This window comes from Acyrthosiphon pisum, chromosome A1 (assembly GCF_005508785.2).
Source record: "Acyrthosiphon pisum isolate AL4f chromosome A1, pea_aphid_22Mar2018_4r6ur, whole genome shotgun sequence".
Classification (NCBI taxonomy): Eukaryota; Metazoa; Arthropoda; class Insecta; order Hemiptera; family Aphididae; genus Acyrthosiphon; species Acyrthosiphon pisum.
In genome coordinates, this window is record NC_042494.1 from 97,686,786 (window position 1) to 97,714,351 (window position 27,566).

Here is a 27,566-nt window from a genome sequence, read left to right on the forward strand (position 1 = left end):
AATTGTAAATAATATTGTAGGTAACATAAAATAAATGTTCACGTAATGGTCAACTGCCTATCCTGACGTGTGCGCTACTTATGAATAATAACATTGTTCATTGATTATAAATATATAGTACCTACTACCTAGTTATAAAATATAATATAAATATAATATAATATAGTATTTTAATGTTTATAATCAATATGATAATAATATACTCATATACTCGTATATATAGGTACCTATATGTCTATATATATAGTATAATACATACCTACCTACACGAATGCATTACCTATTATGTCCCTAAAAATTCAACAATTATTACTTATCATTATATTTATTTATTTTTTACATAATATATAGGTAGATACATTACAAGCCTCTAATTAAAATCACATTTATTTTTATTTTCTCGAACACAATGTTTCAAAAATTATTCATTAATACTTATATAATTTATTGGTATAGTATTAAATAAATTAATGAAATAAAATAAAATAATTTAAATATACACACCTACTATAATATTATTAGTAATAAGAATAAATATACATGTCTACAAATTATTAAAATACAAACGAAAAACGATTCTGAGCCTGCTAACGTACCTATATTATTATTATCACTTCACCTGCCGGCTCCGATCGCCAAAGTAGTCAAACTGAAGATCGTCCACCCCGCATTATAATAGTGTTGTGCGCATGAGTATAAACATAAAATCACAAATTTTGGAAGGCTATAACTTCCATAATAATGATTTGCACCGTCGTTCTTAATTCGTAAAAACACCCCTTTACAACAAAAAAAAAAAAAATTGAAAAAAAGGTTGCCCGGTAAAGTAGACTTATACATAAATTTTCAATCCTTAGCAGTAAAAGTTGAACATTTTATATTTTACATTTTATAAATGTTCAACTACTAAATAGAAATTTGTAAATTATCAATTTGATGAAAGCTGTTAAAAATTGAACATTAATTACTTATAAAAAAAATCTGGCATGGGCTATAATAATAGATATTCGATGAACAGGTTGACTTGGAAATTGTATTATAAATTAAGTCATAAAGTGTAGGTACATTATGTGGCGTTTCCCCGGGATATGGTTAGGGAGGTTGTGTCTCCATAGTCCATTGAAAATAAGGGAGTATCGAGTAAACCCGTAAAGGAAGATGCCTGATACGTGGTTTTAATTTTAGGCACTTAATTAAAATAATTTTTTTTTTTGGAAATCTCGATATATAAGAAATTATTTGTTTGGTAAAAAAGCTTAAAATTTCAATAGGTAGAAAGCCACAAAGTTCGAAATTGTTATCATAGGTGTTAAAAAATATGATAGATAAAGATAGTTTCTTAGGCACGATTATTTTTTAAAAGCATTTAAAGTTCAAATTTTGACAAAATTGAAAATTCATCCAAATCACGAAAATTTGCAATTTATTTTGTAGTTAATAATCGAAAATGCATAAAATCCACAAACTAAAAATTACTGATAATTTAAAAATAATAGCACAGATAGCCGATAGGTAAGGTAGGTAGGTAGATTATGCGAAATGCAAATGAAAAGAAATTGAATTCTGCGAGAATTGAAAGAAACACAACGAAGAGAAGATCAGCTATACATCGTGGATATCGTGGATAAAAATATATAATGAAGGATAAATTGATAACATAATATGTAACTGATAAGTTTTAACATAAACCACAGATAGAAGTCTGTGACATAAACACATAATTTTATCAATTTACAATAAATTGCTTTCTATTTTCCTTACAAGAATTACAAAATATAAATACAAGTAGGTACCTATAATGTAATAGTATTATAATTCACAAATATTGAATTATTCACAGACAGTTTGGAATTTGGATGTTATCAAGTAAAAAGCATGTAGATTTTATTCAAAACTCACAATAATGAAGAAGTTGTAGTAAAATAAAAGCAATGACTACCGAAGGGCTTCCGGGATTGTCAACTACTGAAGCTTTACGCACATTATATAATGAAATATTGTCGCTCAGAAATCATATTAAAGATCAACACATACAACAGTAATATAATAATTTTTATTTCTGTCCTGTTTAGTAGTAATAATATAATAATAATAATAATAATAATATATTTTTAATAGGGGAAAAGACAGACTATGGATTCAAGATGCATTGAAACATAATAGTCCATTCACTAGTATCTGTTGGATTACTGCTTTGATCATTTTTGCTTGTGGTTTTTCATTGGTCATCATTAGTTTAGTGTATGATGAAATGTGGTATCTGTTTGATGACGGAATATTGATATTGATATTGTTAACTACCAATCTTGCTACTGTGTTATGGGATAACAAATTAAGACATGAAGAAATGTTCACCAAGCTCGATCATGTGATGAAAAAACTGAATTGTAAGAAAATGTTAAAATAGTTAAAATAGTTCTTAAAATTAATTTTTGTTTATTCTTAACTTAAGGCTATAAAGACAAATGCCATTGGAAGAAAGAAAATTATCCACATTTATGTATGCCATTTTCTCCATCAGTTACTTTACAATGGACTCAACGTGATGGTGTGCTAGTAAATTTACCTTGGGCGTTATTGGTAAAAGGTGATATAGTACTTTTGAAACCAGGACAAACTTCTCCGTGCCATGTTTCCAGGCTTAGGGTTTGTAATTTATAATATACCTGTATAGTGTATATACCTATACTGTTATCTAAAATTAAATATAATTTATAAATACTCTTGGTAACTTGTAGTTAAAAAATGTTAATTATTTATTCTAGAATTTTTGATTTAATGTAAGTGATGTTTGTTTGCATAGTATTAGTTTTATTTCAAGTCATCGATAATTTTAAGTTATCAAGGATATACATTTAATTAATTCAATCAGTACATGTACATTATTATTGTACACAAAATGTTTTTTATCCTTATAATTTTTTAAAGTTTTTACTTTTTTGAATGAAAACATAGGGTTTTAATTTTATATTCCAAAGCAGAATATTTTTCTTAGTATTTTGATACATGAAAATTGAATTTGGGTTGAGTAGCTTATGAGTTAGAAGTATTTTAAGTAAAGATGAGTGGAGTGGTGAAAGGTTACCCCGCAAAATGTTTGTCCACTTCTCCGCTCATCAAAACTTTGAATATTCATAATTCATTACCTACTCATTACCTACTCACTCCCAAATTTGATTTTCATGTATCGAAATACTAAGAAAAATATTCTGCTTTGGAATAAAAAATTAAAATCCTACATTCTCATTCAAAAAAGTAAAAAACTTAAAAAATTATAAGGAAAATATATTTAAAAATGTTATTTTTTAATAAAAACATTGTTTTATAAGCGACTTGAAACTTTAAAAAAATATTTTCAAAAAAATTTACAGTTTTTGAAATATTGAGTGTTGTTTGATAAAAGAATTACCCGGTATATGTTACCGTAAAATCCTGATCACCAGGGTAATCCTAGGTTTTACTAGTTAGTGCTAGGTTTTACTTTTTGTACTCACTAAATGCTGAAATTCTTAATTTTATTCGGGCTTTTACTAAACATGTCGTGTAATTCCTAGGATGTACAAATTGACTCAGTAAAAGCTGATCAATACACAACATATGACATTTAAGCAATAAGCTGCTTAAAAATTATAATTATATATTATTAATACAAACTTCTGACAGTTATTTAAATTCTTTATAGAAAAAAAAAATTATTTTAAAAACAGAATTATTATAACTAACCTGAATGAAATGCTGAATTTTTCATTGCTTAAATAAATCGTAAAGATTCAGATGATTTTGCATTGTGATTAGTTTCCATCCAAGTAGCTATCATAATTTCTATGTCTTGATTAGTTCGTTCGACGGATCTATTTTAATGAGGTCACATTTCACATACATTGGTAACAATTTTATTTACAAATCTTGCCCATTACCAGAGTGTAGTATACTAGAAGCTCCATAGAGAGTGAATTTATCTAGAAGTATATATGCAATTTCTTCTGCACGTTTACATCGCAGAGGCTGTATAATAACAAATTTGGTCAGGTGATCTTGATACACCGCAATGTATTTAAAACCATTATCTGGGTTTGATTACATTTCAATCAAATCAATGTGTAATATCAAATTAACAACGAGTCCTTTTTTTGGCATACTATCCTTATTTTGCATGTTTCAGACATTTTCAAGTACATTTTTGTAGCTTCCACATAATATTTTTGAATTTTATTTTAGCATATGATTTATTTGATCTCTGATTTCAATATGAGCTGCGTGTATAAAAAAGTATAAAGTGTGTCATTACATATGCAATATTTTCAGATCCACTTTCCACTGGAAAAATAAGTTTGTCTTCATTCGCAAAACAAAGAACATCAAAACATTTTAATGTTCGATAATGGATTGATATTTTGACAGCGATTGTTTTTGCTTCTTTCACTTCTCGTAAATACGTATTGTAAATTTAACGTGTTAAATAAAAAGAATTACTAGAATCCTTAATTGATGGATTTAAAACTTCATAAAACCTTTATAAAGCTAATATTAAGTCATACTTGAATAAAATTAACAATGAAAATAAATATAATAATATCAATAAATTAAAAATTACATTAATTGATCACAATTCAATATAAACACTACACGTACAATACATATTATACAGTCATACAAATGGATCTGTCTATCGGGTAAAATCAAAATAGACTGAATGTGTACCTAATAAAACCATATCTTAGCGATAATGTATTGTTAGTGCCATCAATCAATATATCAGCTATTACTGTTATATCATATGATATTAATGTTAAACCCGATAAAATGCAAGTCCCAAGGTAGATTATTAGATTATATCTACACAATTCAGAGTTGTAAAAATAATCTTTGCGAAATAATTGTTATTCATCATTGCAATCAAGGATTTTTGAGGTGTGATTGCTAGAAAAACATACAACTTATTATTTTTTTTTTATGTACAAATAAATAATAAATCTGTTTTCAAACACGTGTTAAGTAAAAGCCTGAATAAAATTAGGAATTTCAGTATTTACAGAGTACAAATAGTCAAACCTAGCATTAATTAGTAAAACTAAGATTTACCTAGTGATTGGTCTTTTACAGTAACATATATAATGGATTTACTTATACTACTTTATGTTAAGAATTGTATGATTTTTATACATACCTAATAGTGGCGTGTAATACTATTTGAAGCTTGGTAATAGCCAAAAAAAAAAAGTGCAGTAACAGAAAATCCACTTCTAATTAATGTATTTTATAATTGCTCAATGCAGCGCTTCCAACTTCTGCATAAAACTGCAGTCAGCCCGCCCTAACATATCCTGTCATGCCTACTGTATAATGATACAGGTCAGGTAATAAAAATCCTGAGCGCTTCCATTATATTGCATACCTAAATTACAAAATAATTCAATTTCATAATTTATTTTTTCTAATTTTTATTATAATACAGATAATATTATATCTATAATAAAAAACTTATGTTGCAACATAAAATATTGTCAATTGACATTATAAATTTTATTTATTTTTTTTTTTTTTTTTAAGCGGCATTTTATAGCCCACTGGCTACCTCATCCTGACCACACACCACTGATACTTAAAAATTATTATTTGTATTATATATTTCTGTAATAAAATGTATTTTTGTTGTAATCAGGAAAAAGATAAATGGGCTCCAGCAGAATTGACTAGATGGGAAATATTTAATCCAGATATTGCATCTGCTATGAAAAACAAAACTTCTGTACCAACTATGGTATCTCGCAATCCATTAAAAAATGTTGCATATGTTTTAAATGAAACCCCGTATTTAAATAATTTGAAACTTGCATTAGAACTATCACAAAATAGACCAAGCAGCTTTTACACAAAATGTTTATATTTGTTACAAATAATATTCATGCAAAAGTTTGCTGCAGCCACCTTTTTGGTAAATATATATTTTACCAAAAATGAAATTAAAACTTTATATGATTATTTTTTTATCATTTAGGGAAGTACCATTTTAACTGTTTGGTGGCGTTGGTCTTATGTTACACTTTGGTTGAAATCTGGTACTTGGGTATCAATGTTTGTTGTAATTCCAATCTCTATACTTATTCCACTTCTACCATTGATGTTGCCAATTGCATGGACACTCATGACATGTTATGGAAATGCAGTACTACAATCATCTTCCATAGTTCAGGTGGCTAAAATATAAGGACTAGATCCTTTCTTACAACCAATATTTGTCCTAAATAATCTTTGTTAACCCTAATGTCGAAAAGTAATACATTTTGATAATATTTCACCATACAAAAAACATATTTATTACCTATTTGGCTATATCATAATATTTATTTTATTAATATTTACTATTATTTATTTTTTCAAATTGTTTCATCTACATTATGATACCATAAAAATTAGTACAATTTTGTTAAAAGTCAAATGCTCTACACTTCTGTATCATTATTGTGTTACAAGTTTAATAGAATTGAATCATTAGTTGATAGTGTTGTAATATTATAAATATCTTCATAAAGGTGCTTTCACATTAGATCCCGAACAGGAATGAATGCTACTGAAAGAACCAATGTAAACAGGCTAGCCAAACATAAATTAATGTATTTGTTTGGCTTGGAAGCGTTCGCTCCAAAGGCAGTCTGATCAAATTGTTTGATATTCGTTCAAATTAGTTCAGTAGCGTCCATTTTTATTTAGGCTCTGATGTGAATGAACCTGTCAATGGTTGTTTCATTGTAATATTTTACTAATATTTAATTTTCTCAACTTTCAATTTTTTGAACATCATGAGTTACTAATTGGTTGATAATTATAATTTAAAATGAATCATCTCCACCATACCAAGAATGCTTTATATATATGTTAGACATTGTATTTTATTGTTTTAGAAAAATAAAGACCTTTTTGAAGAAACTGAAACTGAAGCAAAAAACAACTCTTTAGAATTTTCATTTAGGTATTTATTGAAAAACTTTTACTCTTGTGTACTTGGAAATGGTAGTTTCTTACATAGATCTACTAATCTATTGCATGTTATGGGATCTGTAACGGTAATTTATTTAAATTAATATTTAAATTAAATACCAATTTCTTATTGTTTATTTATTTTAGGCTTTATGTTGTGTGGATAAAAAAGGTATACTATCATGGCCTAATCCAACTGCTGAAAAAGTTTTTTTTTTTACAAAATCCTTCCAAATCATCATCAATCTCAAATTATGTAGATACTCCTAACTGTAATAGAGAAACACAAAGAAAAAGTTACGATAGTACTATTCAGAATCAAGGTATATGTTCATGAAATAATGTACAAATTACCGGATTTAGAATTATTAAGACTCATATATTTAATTTTAAACAGAAAATTATACAGTAGAGGTACTTGATCTAACTCATGACCGAGGTTCAGCATGGAGATTACAATTTGATGATGCAACTTGGTCAAATCATATTACTTCTCTGAAGCCTCTAGGTCTAGCAGTACTATTAAATACTTGCAACCCATCAACTCATGCTCATTATGCCCAATTTTGCGCGCATGTATCTTGCCAAGCTTTGTATAGTGAAGTGCTTGTTCCTGTTACCAACCGAAGGTAAATCATATTTAGTTTTTACTACAACTATTAAATTATAAAAAATAATGTTTTATTATTATTATTTTTGTATGTTACTGTTAGATGTCTTTGTGAATTAGCTCGACAAATAGGATTTTCAGAATCTGCTGATGATATTTTTGAACTTCAATTACAGTTATCCACTTATAGACATGTTGTAAGTTTTTGTTTACAACCTACTATACTCTGTCCCACAATAGAATAAGACCGTTTCGCGCATGTAGACTGACGGGCAGCCGGAACTGTGGCACCATTTCACCATGTGACAGTCGGCGGCTGTGAGAATGAGCAGAAAAAGACAAGTTTTGGTCGCCGTCCGGTCTACTTTTCTCATGGGACGGAATATAGTTGTAGTGACAAAAAAAAATTAAATAAATTATTGAATATGAATTTTAGCAAGCTGATGCTGTTCGAAGAGATATTAAATTTGCCAGATCATTACCAAATACTACCAAATTAAAATTTCCATTTCCTCACATGGTGTGTGTAGGATTAAGAGAGAGGAGTATTGGTAAAGCTGCAACAAGTTTACAATTATTCAGCCAAGGTACAGCTGACATAATATTGGATGCTTGCATAGATTTTTGGGATGGTCACGATCTCAGTCCTATATCTCCTTCTGTTAGGTATTTATCAATTTTATAACCAAGCATTTATTATAGATATAGGCTATAGCCATTGTTTGTAATAGTCAACCACATCAAAAATAAACTATACTATTTATAGGAAGAAAGTACTAGATTTTTATCAAAGAACTAGTTTAACAGCTTACTGTACAGCATTTTCATACCGCCCACTACCATTACCACCTGACAAAAGTTTCTCAGAAATGTATTTGGAGTTACCAGCTGATTGTCGCCAATTATATTCAAAATTATGTCGTAGTCCAACACCACATCCGTGGACATCAACAACTCCTAAAATAAGGCAACCACAATTTCATTCTTCTGGCAAGTATATTTTATGTAACCATTTGATAATATAAAATATTATATAGTAATACATAGTACAACAGAAAGACCTAACAAATGAAATAACTTTTGTTCAAATCAAAAGTATGTATAGTATAAAGAATTTTATTATTATTTTTAAATACTGAAAATAAAAAGTTTAACATTTGATAAAAATTAATTTAAGTCATGTAGTTTATATTTTACAATTTTTTGAAATCTCATTATTTTTGTTAAATTAATCCAGTCGTAAAAAACATTTTAAATTCAAAAAATATAGTTTTGACTTTAGATAAAATCATAATACATATGAACTTAAACCACACTTGACTTAGATAAATATTTTTACAATTAAACGTTTTCTAAAAATTAGATTAAGTAATTAATTGGCCGATTTTGATTTTTTTGTTTTCAGTATTATAAAGTAGATTGAGAAATTAAAAATGTTTTATTATAATATGTGTATACTCTATCTAGAATAATAACGTACCAGATTTACGTAGAAAAACTGGTTTTGCCAGTGACCGCCTGGTGCGTTCTTATTCTGGATAAAGTATATCACAAGTCAATAAGTTATATAGTTATATGTTTAAAAAAAATATTGTTTGGAATAAAAATGATTTTATTTGTCAGGTCTTTCTGATACACCATGTATATATTTGTTGATGATAACAATGCTCAAATATTTTAATTTAAGAGGTTATATTATATTTATGTTTCATATCTGTAAATTTACCGTTATAATACTTATTTAATAAATGCACAATTTATATTTCAGATTCATTACTATTTGGTGATTGCAGTGAATATAACTCAAAAGATGTAAATTGTTGTTTTGAAACACAATGCAATCAAATATTTTTAGGAATGGTTACCATGCAGTATCAACCTCAATATGATATGGTAAAAATGAAACGGATGAATAGCTTTATTTTAGTTTTATATATATATATTAAATATTAAATAAGTAAATGTAATATATATATTATATTAAACTGTTTAGGTTCAACTGATTGAGCTATTGGAAACAGCTTGTATACGATTTGTTCACTTTAGTAAAGAAAATGAACTTCGATCTAGGGTTTTTTCCGAAAAAATGGGCCTGGAGAGTGGATGGAATTGTCATATTTCTTTACTAGGTGATGCTCAAACAAGAACTCGTCTTGACCCTAGGTACTAATATTTTTAACGACTATTGTTTTAGAAGTGTTGAAGTTTTTAATACTAATCTGACTAATTATTTTTTAAATGCACTATTTGATTTTTATAACTATTAGCACGTAAATTTGAGTGTTTGTATTTTGATTTTGAATCGAGTGAGGGTGCAGCAACTTGTGATGACGAAACTAGCTTTTTGATACCGCTAACATCTACTAGTCAGTCGAAGAAAAAACTTGCTGATTATGAACATAATTTATCCGCTGATTGTTTTCCTCCCCTCAATATAAATTGGTAATTTTAATTTTCATAATAAATTATTAGGTACAATATTTTTAAATAATATAATTTTTCAGTACGGCTCTCAATATGTCTCGTACAATTAGTATGTCAGCACCAACTGCTTTAAATATGGATTATGCCCAAGTAACAATAGAACATGATGGAGAAAAAATTATAAAGCCAATGCTCATCCAAAAGTATATTAATGTTATAAGTGTTTTTCATATTATTTGTATAGATTATGAGTAACAAATATTTTTCAAGGGATACCCTTTTCAATGATAATAGCAATGTGGTTGAAATAGAAAAAAATGGAGAAGAATGGCACTCACTTAGCTGCATGTCTGATAGTACTGACCAAAGTGCTCCTGTTAATTTTGATATGTATAATCGAGTAAATATTCCTATAAATACCCTTACATTATGTTACCTACTTTAATTGATAATAATGTTTATAGGCTAAACTGCCTCGTGGCATTGAGAACATTCGACCTCATCTAGAATGCATAGACAATGTTCCACTTTTAGTTTCATTATTCACTGATTGTACTCCAGAAGCCACTAAAGAAATGATATCCATAATGCAGCAGTATGGAGAAGTTGTTTGTGTACTGGGATCATCTCCAAATGCTGAAAATATTGGTATATTTATGCAGGCTGATGCAAGGTAATTAGGTATTTATTTTAAGTATGCAGATGCAGTCTTTAATGGTAAATACTCATTTTCTCAGTAAATTTTTAAAAATACATTTTTATATTTCAAAAATTGTAATGTGAGTACTTACTTGAAATTTAACAAAAATATTTTATTTTTCAAAGATTTAACATTGAAAATAAATAAGAAAATGAGTATTTTATTTGTACATTTTATTTACTAATTTTTATAATAATTATTAAATGCACATAATTTAATCATTATTCTTGTCTTATTTTATTTATCTATTATCTTATGCAATCCAATATTTTGCATCTTAACAATTTATAATTTTTAATCCATCCATAAATTTATCAGTTTTTAAAGTTTTGCCTGTCAGATTTTTCTATGACATTTTTCTTTTATACTTATGTTATACTGTTTCATACTTATGTTATTTGCTTTAAAAACTTAAAACTTAATTTAAATAATATATTATTATATTGTTTTACTTTTTAATTATTATTTTACATTTTAAGATAAATTTGAGTGCTCCAATGATAAGAGCCAATTGACAAAAATATATTATTTACAAAATTATATTTGTGGCATTTAAATATTATAAAATATTGTATTAAAAATGGTTAGATTACAATATCAATTGAATTATATTAATTTTAATTTTTAACATAAGCATGAAAATAACTTATTGATAATAATCAAATGTTAAATGTGTACTTAAGAGGACGTGATACCCGCAAGTATTGTCTCTGTCTTATAAGTGCGTACCATAGCAAATTTTACGCTCAGCAGAACACGTGTAGCTCCGTTAATTTAAGAATTAGAGTGAATTGACCTCTTATAAAATCTAAAGATAAGATTATTATCTAGGTAACCTCGTATGCTTTTTAGTATATTTTAATTTTAACGCGAGTTATGAGTATTTTAAAATTGTAAATTTTTCATACATCTTAATATTATATACACTTATAAGACGGAGACAACACACATGCGGGTATCACGTCCTCTTAACACACTAAAATGAATAATAATTTGAGCTTATTTTAAATATATTATGGCTTAGTTATCCATATTTGTATAATAAACAACAAAATTATAACTTAATAGTTAATATATATTAGTTTTATTTACTAACAAAAAAATATTTTTTGTTTGATTAAACCTGCTACAAATTCTTAAAATTACAACGAAGTAGGAAATGTAATTGTAAACATTTAATTTGTAATTGACTGTAGGATAAACGCATATTATTGTTTTATACATATTATACAATGTATAGTGTAATAAATTAAGGTTTTTGGACAGCAGTTCTTAAATTGAGCAATGCCATAACATTGCTCACATCAACACAAGAAATTATAAAATATGGACATTTTAAATCTTCACACAAAAATTATTGCATTGAAGAACTGTTTATTTTGAGCAGAATATTTTATAAATTTTTCATATTTTTTTCAATATTCTAAAAACTTGAGAATTTTTTTTATTATTCGTTGATAAAAATAACACTGAGACTTAGCTGCAACTATACTAAGCTCATTCATTGCAATTCAAATCTAAACGCTTATTGATACATATATTTCTTTGAAATCTGATTTTTAAGTATCCATATAAAACCTATTTGGAATGTCTCATTTATATTATAAATAGTTTCTATAATTATATTTACTGTTATATTAACTATAGTCTTGCTATTGAACCGATCTATCCACAAGTATGTCAGCGAATTAGCATCATGCAACAACCAAGTCCAATAGATGCTCCAATATCTCCAGTGGGTCTTTCTGAGTTATTGAATTCTCTTCCTTGTTGCCTTTCACTTAATCGTCAAGATCCATTACCAGTGTACCATCTTATTATGGAAGTAATTGATTTCAATAAAGTTAAAATATTTTATTGACGTAATTATACTAGTTCAATGTCTTAATGTTATTTTATTTCACAGGGAAGATATTTAATGCAAGGGATATGGAACTGTATTCAATTTTGGACTAGTTGCATGGTTTCGCTTAGTTTTCTTCAACTACTTGCAATTGTTCTTGTATTACCTCCTATTTTATCAGTCGGTTTGTAATTTAGTTAATTTCAATTTTATATTTTCTGTAACCTACCACAAAAGCTTTTTTTTTTAAGTTGTATATATTGGAAATGTTATTGCATTAAAATCATTTTTATTCTATTGTTAACTTCCTTGTAGATTAGCTTTTATTTTTTTTATAAAAACTAATTTAGTACAAATGATAACTGTCATACAGGTATACAGCTACACAAAAATGGTTTTATTTCAATGATTCAATATACTTTGAATCATAATTTTGATCACTGTGTCAAAGGGATAGCTTTACTACAGCTAATAATATAAGATATGACTACTATCCCTCTGAGAATAATGTTTCATCGACAGCCATTGGTCCACCAAGCATAACTGTTTTGGTTTTGCTGTTGGCAGCTATATGAAAGTTAAACTATTAAAACTGTTTTCATTGCAATTTTTTACTTTAATACTTTAATCATGGTTTATATTTTAATGTTTAAAAAATCCAATCAGAAAGCTATTTACTTGCTGTCTATTCAATATTTCAATCATAAAATCGTAATTTATCTTTAGGTCAAATATTATGGCTTACATGTATTGTTGTGCCTCTACTGTCAGTATCGTTGGTAGGAGGTCCAACAGATCCTGAAGTTATGCAAAAACCAACTGGAAAAAATCAATGTTCTATTACATCTGAAGTAAGTTAAGTTGTTTTATTATTTAAACTTTAAATATTAAACTACATTACATGTATAATTAAAATGTTATAGTTGTCTTATTACGTAATATGGTTTTATGGCCTGAAATTTTTACCGGTTGTAATTAATATGGTGTTGCTGTTTATATGGTCACTGAGTCAAGCTTGTGATTTGATTTTATCTACTACTAATAATAATTCAACTATTGAAATTCAACGATGTTGGTATGTATATCCAGATCCTAAAGAAACTGAATGGGGAGGTTGGTCAAAATTTGAGCCCACTATTATCAGTGTACAAAGATTAATGTTGCTTTTCCTTGTGATGCATTACGGTAATTACTAATTAATATTTTGAATTTAAGAATAACAAATGAAATATTTACTATTTATTAATATTGTATTACAGTTACCATATCTCTAAGTTTTGTTCATCGAGATTATTTACTTTGGAAACGAACTATACATTTAAATAAACCTTATTTATTCACTTCATTGTTCATGTAAGTTTCAAAATAAACTAAGATTATTAAATATTAAAGATGTCAATTAAATTTATGAAAACAGTATTCTAGTTCAATGGGCATACACAATTCATTATGAATACTTTGATAGTATTGAAAATAATATTAGTATTTCCAAACTATCTGTATTGACTTTTATTATTGGGTTTGTATCTTTGTTCCTGGTTTTCATTGTTAACGAAATTGTTCATTGGCAAGAGATAAGGTTTGTTTATTATAGTTACCTTTGCCAATATTTTTATTAAAATTAATTACATATTATTATTCTAGGTCAAATGTGCGTTACCAAAAAAGAGCAAGATTAGATTTTGGAACTAAACTTGGTATGAACTCTCCATTCTAAAATAAGAAATATCTATTATTTCCCTTGTTAGTTGACGTTAGGTTACAAGTAGTTAATGTATGTGATATTAATATTGTTATTAATTGCGTTAGACTGAACACTATAGAGTTCTACTTATAAAAATTTTTGTAAATGTTTTAAATAATTTAAGTAAACTAAATAATTTATACTAATTTAATATTTATGCTTATTTTTAGTGCTTAGAATTATGATTGTTATTTACATAAAATAAACGTCCATTTTTACAATTAAAACAAAACTTCTAAGTAATAAAAATATGGGTTTAAAAATACGTCTAAAAATGACTTCCTGTTATTCATGTTAGGACCCTTATATCACTGAAACGTCTGGTAACATTCCAGATATCCATTAAACATTATTATAACGCACTTGCACTCAAACTTAAACACCTTCTTGGTAACCACAGATCTGAATCCTTTGCAAACGATACATAATCACTTACATATAATAATGGTTCACTTTGGAGTTTGGAAGACTATTAGGAAACTCCTATGTATTCATAATAAACTCCTATCTTGCGTAAAGACACAGAAATACAGAATAGAATAAAGTAAAGATGATGGTACCTGGGCTATCCCTGACCAAGATAAAGCAAACATATTTACCAAACACTTGGAAAACACCTTCCGCGTCATAATATCCATCGCTTAACAAAATCAAAGAAGTTGAAAGTTTCATCGACTCTCCACTACAAATGTGCTTTCCTCCCATAGTCTTCTCTCATGGCAGTCTATTTTAATATTAAAAACTCCTCCTAACAAAATGTCTAGGCCTTGATCTTATCGCTGTCAGTCATCAGACACCTACCAAAGAAATCTATCATATTCCTCACACAAATATACCATGCAATCCTCAGATTATCTTATTTCCCAATCCTTTGGAAATATTCTACCATAATTCTTATATTAAAACCCAAAAAGCCTCAAACACCCCAACTTTATATTGATCAATCAGTCTCTTTCCAATACTTTCCGAGGTATTTGAAAAGTGGTTATTGAAACGTATTTTACCTATAGTTGAAGTTATAAAAACTTTACCAAACTCACAATTTGGAATCTCCTACGGTCTACAGCAAAAACTCTACTGTACTGGTGCATTCCTAGATTTCTCCCAGGCCTTTGATAGTGTGGCACATAGGTCTCTTATACAAATATAAGCTTCTTTTACCCAGTCACTACTATCTAATCCTAAAATTGTATCTAGAATTTTAGAATCTTCTCAGTGAGAGTATGTTATACCTCTTCTATTTATACAATAGTTAATGCAGGCGTACCTCAAGGAGCAATTTTACACTTGTTAACATCAATCATCAACAAACTTGGTCAGCTCACAAAAAAATATTATTGTTCACTTAATGACCGCCTCTATCTCTTTTTCCATTCTTGACTTCAGCAATTAATATAAAACTACCGTATAGACCCATTTGATCCTAGGCCATACAGCTATGATTTATGGAGCTTAGCCAAAATGTCTAACATTAACCATATTCACATACAAAGATTTCCATCCAGTCCTTTGCATACTCTCAAAAGCTCCATTCTACACTGTTCAACGAGAGAACGCACAGGTTTTGCGCATGTAGAATGACGACTGTGAGGCTCCGTTTTCCCCTCCAAGAACCCCAATCGCGACCAACACTATATTATGGGAGAGCCACACGCGCAACCTATTCTCTCTGACCACCGATGATAATGGTTATCGACTGGTGATGACGGGCGTGGACAGGCGTAGACCAAACCAATTTTTGTGGGGCGGTCCATGAGTTCTCTCTTTGAAAAAAGTATACGTTTCCAATAATACACTTTCAATCTGACTTCAAAATACCCACTGTTGTCTGTCACAGCATTAGCAAAACTCCACTATAAGCAATTAATAATACACTAACTCACCATCTCCAACATCCTTATTACCCAACTATCACCTACAACTATTCTTGAAAATCCAAAAAAAAAAGTTTATAAGACAATGATGTCTGCTTATCTAAATAAAAAAAATAAAAAGGTGAGTAAGTGGGTACCACTTTGTTGTACGGTAGTTGTCAAGTACCTATGTCATTGTAATGGATGTGTTAAATTTGAATCAAATGATAAATCATTGCATATGGAAAACGATTCTGAGTGGAAAGGGTATGTCATCTTAGAATACTATCATAATATATTATATAATCAAATTTAATAATTAAAAATCCTTATTTATCAAATAGCACAAAAAATTAATTTTACTTTCCAGTAAACTTTTTTGTTTTGTTAAACGTAGAAAAACTTGTAGGGAATTATCTATTAAAACTTCTAATGTTAACTATGAAAAGAAATTTTTTATAAATTTTATCAAAATTCATACTAGTGGTAAAATAAGTTGGGATACAATTTAATGTCAGTGGCGTCATTTGGGGAGGGAGGGGCAACTTATGAATTTGTCCCAGTCTAGTATATACATAACCCTTAAGGTGGCACAACCTCTCCTCTTAACCACTATGGCACTATGCTATGAGAATATGAGTGCAAAAATGTTGAGTCAGAAAAGCGATGAAAAGTTGCCCTAGCCTAATAAAAACTGAAATGATGCCACTGTTTACCGCCACCTTGGCAGCTCGACCAAGACAAAAGAATTTTACTGCCACCGTTAAAGTGTGTGGAGACCTTTACACTAAAAAAATAAAATCAATTATGTGTTAAAAATTCCCTTTTTTTCTTAATTTTTTTTTTGTTTTTCCTGAAGTTTTAAGATATAGTTTAAAGAAGAAGACATTATATACCTATATTATAATATATATGATTCCTCAAAAACATCAACTTTTGCTAGGTAACATTGTAACCACACATTGGATTCATGTTTCCAAAATCTTTTGGTGACGGTTTTTGAATCTATTTCAATTATAAAATTATGATTGCACAACATTTCGGGTAGCCAATTAAAGTTACAAAATGTTTTAATGATACATACACATAATACACAAAATAGTTTATATAAATAAATATTTTAAATTTATTAATGATTGAAAAATACAGTTTAAATTTTTATTCATCACTATCTAGCATGGAATCAAGCCAATGCCCTGAATCATGATTCGTCATTTCAATTTTATAATCATCTTCAATGGGCATCTTTTGATTTTCAGCTATTATTGAGTCATCTTTACTAGTATCTACAATAAAATTTTACATTATAGAAATATCAAATATTTTTCATCACAATGAAATTAAAATGTTCATTGTACCTATACTAGTAACTGTATTTATTTCTTCTTGTAGTATGTTAATTAAAGGTTTCATATTTCCCAATATTTCTTCTAATTCTATATTCGATTGAATATCACAATCAAAAGGAATATTATTAACTTCTGTAACATTTAAAATTATAATATTTGTGTTTAGTTATATATTTAGTTTATTTTAAACAAACAAATGTATATTGGTATCAAATTAGGGAAGTGTAGAATATAAAATAATGAAGTAATTATCCAAAACACTGAGTTTTCGAGCAATATAAGATTTAGCTTTTTTTTTTTTTGATAATAAATTCCAAAAATTGAAGAAAAAAATATTGTATAATTCTAATATTATTAAATTATATTTAAAATTTAGATTTTTAATTAGCATTTGTTTAATACTTAAATGTATTTATACAATATCTTTAGTTTAGGGAATGAATTGTTAAGGTTCTTCTTGGGATATACAACTTTTGCATTGATAAAAATCACATATAATTGTAACTTGCAAGACAGAAACTTAATTATTCCATTTAGGGCCGTTCTTACAATGTCTGGTTAAAGTTATCCGACACTTAACCGGCCGAATTCTGCCGGTAAAAAAATCTATTATCAGTTGGTTAGCGTTAACCGACACTTTACCGTACATTGTAAGAACGGCCCTTAGAATATAAAAAAACTTAATTATAATACTTTTTCTAAAATAATTTTGGTATTATTAAATTCCTAAGTATGTTAAATATTTATAATTTATACTTCCTTTATTATTATTATTACTATTAATTTTTACATGATAAATAATAATAATGCAAGTCAATGCCTAGAATCAATACATATAATTATACATATTATAGATATTAATGTGGTAAATAGAATAATTTTGTTGGTGACATATGAATTATTTTTACCTGAATTAGAATAATTTTTCAAAATTAACTTATTTGTGGCTGTGGGTGCTTGATTACTTCCAATACAAGTTGGCAATAAAGTTTTAATATTTAATACTTTTGAATTATATTGTGCTAAAAATAAAAATATATACATTAATCTTTAATATACAAGATTATTCATCAAGCAAGCTGGTTATATTTTCTTCAATAATGCGGTTATTCAAAATGTTTTTTGGAATTTTTGATCTATAATATAGATATTATGTATAAAAATGAATGTATGTCTGGTCTGTGTGTCCATATTTCCATTACAACATTTATACATTATTTTGAGATTTCCGATGGAAATGTTTGTTTATAAATGATTGACATGGGTTTTGAAGCTATTATAATAATAATTATTGGTTGCCATTAGTTTAAAATGGTTCCTATGGTAACCGTTATATTATAAAATAAAACATATTATTTATACAGATACAGAGTTGGCATTTTTAATGGGCAACAAAGTGCACGGGATCAGTTAGTTATGAATAAAACCATAATATTTTCACTCTTAAAAATATTTTCTACTTCTTGAGAAGTGTCCTGTGATTATTTTTCTGAAAGTTTTGACGTATCAGAATTAAACTTTGAACGAGTAGTTTTTGAGTTATTTTCCTTTGTAAATAAAGATAAGAAGTCCATTATGATAGATTTTGAAAATGTTAGTTGTTAATATTCATCAATTGAAATATATAATTTGTTAAAATGGTTTAAGTCAAATCAATACTAGATCCAATGTTACACCTATATTATATTTTGTAAAACCATTTTTAAAAACTATTATCCCCAGTACGAACATTTTAATAATTGAGAAATTATTACTCGTTCACATTGTTCAAATTTTTAAAAAAATTATCCTCTAAATAATTTACAGTAAAAAGGGTGTTCCATTTGAAGAACAGAATATTATATCGCTACAGGGCACTCCATAAGTAATACCTTTGATTATAAATACTAATAGTAAATAGTATTTATAATTAATGGTAACAAAAAAAAATTCAAGTATTATAATAAATTTATTATTAAAAGAAAAAAAATGGGGGTGAGCTGTATGACGTACAATGTACCAATTTGAAAATATTTTCTTAAGTTAAATATTTGGTAAGTATTGTATTATTTACATACATATATGTCGGCTCAAAGCAAGAGACGATTCTACTTCAAATTCTTCTAATTGCTCCACCTAAATTTAAATTTATTACAATTTCAAAAAAATATTAAAAGATTTACAAATGTCTAGTTAACCATACAGTAAATAGTTCAACAGGTATGTCATGTTGTATATTAAATGGCACACTAGCTATACTTGCAGCTAAATGTGTCATATCAATAGAACCAAATATTCTACAATCTTCTTGTTCTAAACCCCAATTTTTTTCAGAAGAAAATTCAAAATGACCACTACCTATAATACCAAAAAAAAAAAATTAATTAGTTGATAGGGAGATTTTGCAATTTTTTTAAATATCAATATTTGTATAGATTTAAAATAATTCAAAACAATAACTTTTTTTTAATTATTCTTTTGGATTATTCTTTAAGAATTTTCAGACTAAAGTAAATATTAAACGAATTATTATCTACATAATTTTCATGTTATTCATAGATTTAACTAGGTAGTATCAATTTTTCATTTTTCATTTGTCAGGTGCTTCTGTTACAACCTCTATATCAGGGATGGCCAACCCGTGGCCCGCCTTGGAAAGTTTTGCGGCCCGCGACATTTATCAAATATTTACAAAAAAAAAATTATTTTTGTGCCGATAGAATATTCTGGAATGCCAGCGCAACGCAGTATCTTATAATTTTATATGTGGCCTAATTTTGAATAAAAAAATATAAAAATATGAGATTATAATAATATTTTGGCTGATGACCTTTTTTTTTTTTTTTGGCAATCCTATATGTGGCCCGCAGGATTGTAATGTATTTAAAAAGTGGCCCGCAAGATCATTTGGGTTGACCATCCCTGCTCTATATGGTAAGTTTTTTTTATTTGTTTTCATTGTTATAAAAGATAAGTCACAAAAAAAAGTTTTGGTTTCTATCTATGTTTTCTACACGAGAAATGTAATAAAAACGTTGTTTTACCTTGATAAACGTTAGTATTCGAACTACGAGGGTCGGTCATATTGATACAATCCTGTGGTTAACTTTGAATCGTTAAATTACGTTTAAAATCGGTAATACTACGATTTGCCAAAACTCAAACAATGTAGACACGAACATACAAGTGGGTATTGAAAAATAACAAATCGACGCTTAACAGTCAACACCTCAAGCCCTCAATCACAGCTGGCTCAACGATCACTCGATCGTATATTATAATATTATCCTATACTATAAAATATTTTAATAAAATAAAGTAATCTAAGACCGTGTAATAATAAACTATATTATAATAGTCGAGCCACAGAATATAAGTCATAACTGGTAACTCACATCTCCCAGTGTACTCTGTTGCATGTCAATTTAACGGCCAATGAAATGAGGCGAACTACAACAATGGCTGGGGAGGGTGGGATGCGCCAACCTGACCAAAACTCTTATTGTTACTGACATACCTATTGCCTATCTATTTTCAATTTTGTCATGCTCTGTAGTTGTAGTCTCGGTCAGATTAACAAAATAATAATAAAAAACAACAATAATAATAATGAACATCTGCTACGCGATACGATACGCGATACGATTTACGAATATTATAACATGATACGATAAATTGCTTAATAGCTCAATGCTCTTCGGACACACACCGACGACATCTACATAATATGCTATTTACAATAGTAATTGTTATTTATATTTTAACTCTGAATTAAAGAATTTCACCGTCGTCACTTTTTGCGCAGAAACTCTGACGAAATTGAGTGAAATTAATACCGAAATAATATGTCGAGTGACGGAACTTAGCCGAAATCCGAAGGCCGGTTAACCACGTCTGTTCGCACGTCTTGCCGTCTTCCCGTGTGCGAATTCGTCTGGTTAAATCGTTGGTAAAAATAATTTTCAATAGATCATTTGTGTCGTTTCTTTTTATATTTCGGTATGAAACGTTCTAATATTAAGTCATAAACGTATGTTCGAATGATCTCGAGTCGTCAGTCCCAGTATCGATGCGTACCCAACAATGTCCCGTCGCACCGCTGCCGACGTGTGATCACCATAGCGAATAGCGATCGACAATTCCGTCTGTTGAATCCTCGGTTGAATCATTGTGATTAATATTTGATTCGGTCGTGCAAATATCGCAATTCTCGCATGTAATGGATAATCAGAAAGTATGCAAATTAAAGTTCAGAAAACGGAAGGCAGCTCCGAACGTAACGTTTTGCATGAAAACTGAGAGAAATGCGTCGAATAAAAAAGTAAGAGCGATTGCACAATGTTAGTGAGTAGCATGGACCCTAGTCCCCAGTGTTTTGTCTCCAAACTAATTTTAATTTTGGTTTTGTTTTACTTAGGAAAGGGATAATTTTGACTTTTAAACTTCGAGTTTTTATTATTTTGTTAGAAATTTCCAACAACTATTCAACAAACCATATCTAACTATACGTTGTCTATAAAACTAATTTATCACCAAGTACCTTTAAAGTTTTTTTTTTTTGGAAGTTATTATCAGTCGATGGACTTATTAGTTATTAATTATCTAATAATATAAACACTAATTACATCATAGATAAACATGCAGCATTCATGATTAATAAATTGGTTTATTGCTGACCGTTGTTGTCAAAAAAAACTTGAATTAATGAACAATTCGGCGATTTAATTATAATATATACATATCACTTTATGAAATTTATTTACTTATGTGTATATAATGATGTTAAACGTAGTCATTGTATACTATGTTATATTAATATAATATAATATATTCAATAAACATTGTATGTTATGTCTAAATTTCAGAACTTAACGAATCGTATCGTAAACTTAGTTGAAGTACAAAAATGATGTTTTCCCAGCTGTTCCTAGGTTATTTAATTTACAGCGTCTATGCTACATCATAGTTGATCATATTACAATACTACATTACTATCTATTCAATAGAAATAAATCTCTTAATTACTATTGAAAAACTAAAATTAAAATTATATGTAAACTAACCAATAAAAATTATTGAATTTTACAAATACTAAGGAAGAAATAAAGCATATGAATAGAATATAGCACATAGAAATATGTTCATTATGACTGTAAACATGTCATAGAAATTAGAATTCTCAAACTTTCAAACTGTAATTTTTCCATTTGATTCAACCTGAATAATACAGCAAACATATTAATTATTTTATGTATTTATTGAAACAAGATTTTTTTTTATTAAATAATAAATTAAAAGATCTTGCTTCAATTTATTATGTATTAATCATAATAAATTATGACTAGTGGCATGCTCAGCTTTTTTGAAGGGAACAGGGCTGTTATAAATTATTGATTATTCTCAGACCATATTATTTAACAGTAAATATACTTTCATTGCTTTACATATTTTATATGTCAAAAATAAGCTAAAGTGGAAAATATAAAACCCTCATGTCCACTGACATCATGCCCCTGAATATGTCTGTAAACTTGAATTAAATTTAAATGTTCTCTATAAAGTTTATCAACAATATTTTACTTTAATCTATGTTGAATATTTACAGATATTAGAAATTATTCAAAAGCCATTATCTGAGAGAACAATTGATGACAAAGAAATTCTTAATACATATAAGGATACAGTACAGAAGATATCTCAAAGGTATTTAATTTTTACTATATATTTTAGTTATTAATCTTAACTTTTTTAATAAATAACATTTATACTTTCAATTAGTCTCAATACAGTTTTTATAAGAACCATAATTCTGTTTTTTATTTATTAAAATTGGTATGATAATTGTGAAGAATACTGTGTTTCAAATTATTTTTTACTCATTTCACATTCTTAAAAATGTTGAATTCAATAATATGGATTATAGATTATCTGGTACTGGTTTGTTATAACCCCGCTCAGGTGAGTAAAAACTTTATAACCTCGCTCCTTAGGTTTATTTTCTCCTTGCTATATAGCAGGGGTGGCCAAACCGCGGCTCGCGTCATAGACTTTTGCGGCTCGCATCTTAACATAACATACGTAAATTAAGGTAAGAGCCAAGATGTAAAAAAAAAAAAGGTCATATAATATGACCTTTCTTTTTTTTTTTACATCTTGGCTCTTCAATTTTTATTAATATATTTGGTGGCTTGCGAGTCTCTTCTCGCTGGACACCCCTGCTATACAGAATAATAAATATATCCGAAAAAACTTCCATAATAATAACAGTAAATTTTTTTAATATAATATATATATAACAAAAGTATATAATGAGTGATAATAATAGAAAAAAAAATTAATATAAAATAATTTAAAAAAAAAGTGTATTTAGGTAATGAATAATGATGTAAACGGTCAATTAAAAATGTTTAGGCTTTCTGTGATACCCAAAATTCTGGGATTTTATGTAATAAACGCATATAGGGCAGGTACCTAATATTAATGATTGGTTTTACCTGTCAAATTATTATCATAGATTATTAATACGATATATTTATATTTTTTAGTATGGATAGTGGGGAGATAACAAACCTGAGTGGCAGAGCTATTAATGCTTACACTCGCCCGAGCGGGGTTTTAAGAAACCCGTATCTATCTTAAAACTAATAATTGAATATTAACCTGTACAAATTAGTTTAAGTGTAATTAAATATTAATTATTTTTTTAAAAATACGCAATAATTTAAAAAAAAAATAAACCACAAGCCAATGATGCAGCTATCGAGGCTTTAATACTAATAAAGTAATAATGAAAAAAATAATAACTAATAAATAAATATTAATTTATAGAATTTTTTTTTTTAGGTTAGATAGACAAAAGAAATTAAAAGAGCGATGTCAAGAGTTTGAAGATCCAGTTGAAGTATTAGATCCAAAATGTGAAGAACTTGCAAAGGCTATTTTGTCTGCATCAAATTTAGTGGTCTATACTGGTGCCGGAATAAGCACGGCAGCTAAAATACCTGATTATAGAGGCTCAAATGGAATATGGACATTATTAGATCAAGGAAAAGATATTGGGTGTGTAATAGATGTACTGCCATCAACAATTATCTAAAAAATTCCAGATTTTTTCATTTGTAAGATTTATGCCTTGAGATTTCAAATCAAGATTTGAAATGTATATGAAAACAATTAAGATATTTTATTCCTCTTCCAATACCTACCTATATTATAATACTTGAACATTTTAATATTATTGTATAATCTTTAGAAACTTAGCAAAATTATATATTAATATTTAAATATCTTAAATATAAGTGATAACTAGACCGGTGATTTCCAACTAAAAACCAAGCAAATGAGCACTAAAAATTCTTTAATTATGCCTAAATATATGCTTTAAAAAGTTCAAATTCAAATTGTTTTTGTAGTAACTCAAAAATAATTAACTGTATGGTTACTGATAGAATGTTATTTGGCCGCGCATTCTAATAAACATGGGTTCTAGTAGGTCTAATTTCTTCCACCATGAACCATCTTACTCTGTCGTAAACCAACGCTTGACGACTACAGCTGATCGCATCGTAAACAATAATTGCTTGACAATATGATAGCCGATCACCTGATGACATATTGGGAGTCATATTGGTGGGAGATGCGCGGACTACGATAAGTTTTTGTCGTCACCCAGTAGTGTTCTCTTGGTAACTGGACTATAGATATTTTACATTTTTGTCAAATGTTTATATGTCCTTATTTCATTCAAGAAAAAAAATACTGTGACTATTTTTTAGTTATTTATAGAAAAGAAACTAAATTGTAAATTAAAAATACCTATAAATAGCTCCAAAACATCCAAACTATTTTTGAAAATATTATCATATACAGGAAGTAGTAATAGAAATATTTTGTGAACATTTCAAGTATCATACTGTTAATTATTTTTGAATTACAACATAATAAGAAAATCGTGGAAAAACCAAATTATTAGATAATAATTTATGTAAAATGAAATCTTTTTAGCTTATAGTAAATTAAGTACTATTCGTTAAACTTAATTGTTCTAATCTATTTTAATAGGTTTTGGACCAGTTAAAGTATGATAAGTATAAGTTATTCGATAGACCGGTACTTACCCTATCCAGACACTGCCTTTATGTAACGATCATGCTGACCCCACCTGTGTTTAAACCTAAAAAAAGACAAACTAATATAATGCAAATTTCAAAACGTATTAGTTTATATTATAGGTTTTTTAATTACTAGGTCCGATCCCTGAGTAACTCTTAGTCTATACATTAGTTATTAACTTTTTAGCGATGTTCTTTTTTTTCTTAACATTTCTTTAGCCATACTAAGGAAAATATTACATTGAATCTACTTTTATCTACCATGGTATATCAATATTTTGTCTAAATATAAAGTGCTTTCTAATAAATCAAAAATTTGAAAGTATTTTGTATTTAAATGCCATTTTTTGTGATTTATTAGAGAACACATTAAATTTAGAATTTATAATATTAAAATTAATAAATAACATCAATTATTACTAAAATGCTAAATATTTATAAGCTATAATATATTATACATTTATGCTAAGATATTAATTATTTATTTAGATGTCACGACTTAAGCCAAGCAGAACCCACATTAACACACATGGCATTATATCGATTATACCGTGAAGGGTTACTGGGACATGTCGTTTCTCAAAATTGTGATGGGTTGCATTTAAGAAGTGGTCTACCAAGACCAGCATTGTCAGAAGTTCATGGTGATATGTTTATAGAGGTATTTGGGATTTTATATGTTTATATGGTTTCATTTTATTTGTGAACATATGAATTAAAATAAAATATTAATTTATAGGTATGCAACAATTGTAAGCCAAACAGACACTATTTGCGAATGTTTGATGTGACAGAACATACAGCAAGATTTAATCACAAAACACTAAGGTTATGTTATGCTTGTCATAAACCGTTGAAAGATACAATTGTTCATTTTGGAGAACGTGGTAAACTTCAATGGCCAATTAATTGGTCAACGGCTTGTAAACACGCTGAGAAAACTGATGTAATCTTGTGTTTAGGATCCAGCTTAAGGGTAATGTTTATGATGGTTGCCTAAAGTAAAAAAAAATAAAAACATTTTAAGTTATTGGGGTTTTTATTGAATTGATTTTGTGATTAGTTTTGGTTAATATTTATAATATTTATTATAATTTCAGTTTTTTTCAGTTTCAGTGAACTAAAAATTAATAATTTTATGTTATAAAAATGCTAAACATTAAACAATAATAGTTATAAACATTATGTTATTAGGTTCTGAAAAAGTATCCATGGCTTTGGTCAATGGATAGACCAGCTAAAAAGAGACCAAAGTTATACATTGTGAATCTTCAATGGACTCCGAAGGATGACCAAGCTACACTAAAAATAAACGGTACAATAAATTTCTTTTACATGATATTAAAAATAGATTAGATAAAATAATAAAATAATGTTCCAGGTAAATGTGATGAAATTATGAAAAAAGTAATGTCAATCTTAAATTTGGATATTCCTAAATATCAACGTTGTCTAGATCCTATATTTCACCATGCCACAATGTTAGTAGCAGCTGAAGAACATACGACAGTACATCCTGTTTTAGCTGTTCCGACTGATGATGTTCAAAAAACAGATTCAAATACTATAACAAAATGTGAAAAAATAGAATTAGATATTAGTAACGGTAAAAATATTACCAAAATGTGTTCAGGATCAAAAGACCTAATTCAACCAGTTGATCTCAGTTTAGTAAAATTAGAAAATAATATATCCATAGTTGATCAAAGTGAATCAATTAATTCTCCGTCGTGTTCAAATATGGATTTTGTTCCAAGCTTAAGTAATTTTTGGAGACCTTTTATAGAAGGTGTTGATCAAAATTCATTAGAAGGACGAAATATGCTTTCATTGGTTGAACCAATAGTACCATATCTAAATCCATTTTTTATCAATAATATGGAAACTTTAGGATTGTCTCCAACACCCGTTGATCAGTTTTATAAAAACTTTGTATATCAAGCATGTATAGGATTGGCTGCAGTTGAAAAATTGC

The 27,566-nt window shown here is 27.9% G+C and overlaps 3 protein-coding genes across 4 annotated transcripts in view; 2 read left to right on the forward strand and 1 right to left on the reverse strand.

The window, feature by feature from the left end:
* Nucleotides 1-1,730: 1,730 nt before the first annotated feature.
* LOC100163855 (transmembrane protein 94) lies at nt 1,731-16,273 on the forward strand. 2 transcript variants are annotated; one of them, XM_016807146.2, is made up of 24 exons: nt 1,732-2,038; nt 2,119-2,387; nt 2,453-2,646; nt 5,663-5,935; nt 5,999-6,193; nt 6,903-6,970; nt 7,126-7,301; nt 7,376-7,607; nt 7,692-7,785; nt 8,025-8,254; nt 8,355-8,578; nt 9,357-9,481; nt 9,582-9,751; nt 9,896-10,030; nt 10,093-10,215; nt 10,283-10,412; nt 10,477-10,685; nt 12,360-12,537; nt 12,619-12,739; nt 13,282-13,406; nt 13,479-13,740; nt 13,815-13,908; nt 13,973-14,134; nt 14,200-16,273. In XM_016807146.2, exons 1-24 carry the CDS (start codon nt 1,932-1,934, stop codon nt 14,270-14,272), a joined length of 3,969 nt encoding a protein of 1,322 aa, XP_016662635.1. In that variant the 5' UTR covers nt 1,732-1,931; the 3' UTR covers nt 14,273-16,273. The 2 variants fall into 2 exon arrangements, with proteins under 2 accessions (XP_016662636.1, XP_016662635.1); XM_016807147.2 differs by lacking the exon at nt 9,896-10,030 and having other exon boundaries at nt 1,731-2,038.
* Nucleotides 16,274-17,254: 981 nt separating this feature from the next.
* On the reverse strand, nt 17,255-20,865 carry LOC100163215 (uncharacterized). Its single transcript, NM_001162093.2, has 6 exons — nt 20,525-20,865; nt 19,684-19,838; nt 19,559-19,616; nt 18,410-18,523; nt 17,511-17,633; nt 17,255-17,438 (listed from the first exon to the last, which is right to left on the reverse strand). The coding sequence occupies exons 1-6, from the start codon at nt 20,562-20,564 to the stop codon at nt 17,311-17,313; spliced, it is 618 nt and encodes a 205-aa protein (NP_001155565.1). The 5' UTR covers nt 20,565-20,865; the 3' UTR covers nt 17,255-17,310.
* Nucleotides 20,866-21,026: 161 nt separating this feature from the next.
* The window catches only part of LOC100165290 (NAD-dependent protein deacetylase sirtuin-7), a 7,815-nt gene continuing 1,275 nt past the window's right edge, over nt 21,027-27,566 (forward strand). The window contains exons 1-7 of the mRNA XM_001946136.5: nt 21,027-21,801; nt 23,086-23,183; nt 24,324-24,539; nt 26,081-26,252; nt 26,331-26,567; nt 26,786-26,906; nt 26,973-27,566. Coding sequence (XP_001946171.1) covers nt 21,700-21,801; nt 23,086-23,183; nt 24,324-24,539; nt 26,081-26,252; nt 26,331-26,567; nt 26,786-26,906; nt 26,973-27,566 — 1,540 coding nt within the window. The 5' untranslated portion in view covers nt 21,027-21,699. The remainder of the gene's footprint in view (nt 21,802-23,085; nt 23,184-24,323; nt 24,540-26,080; nt 26,253-26,330; nt 26,568-26,785; nt 26,907-26,972) is intronic.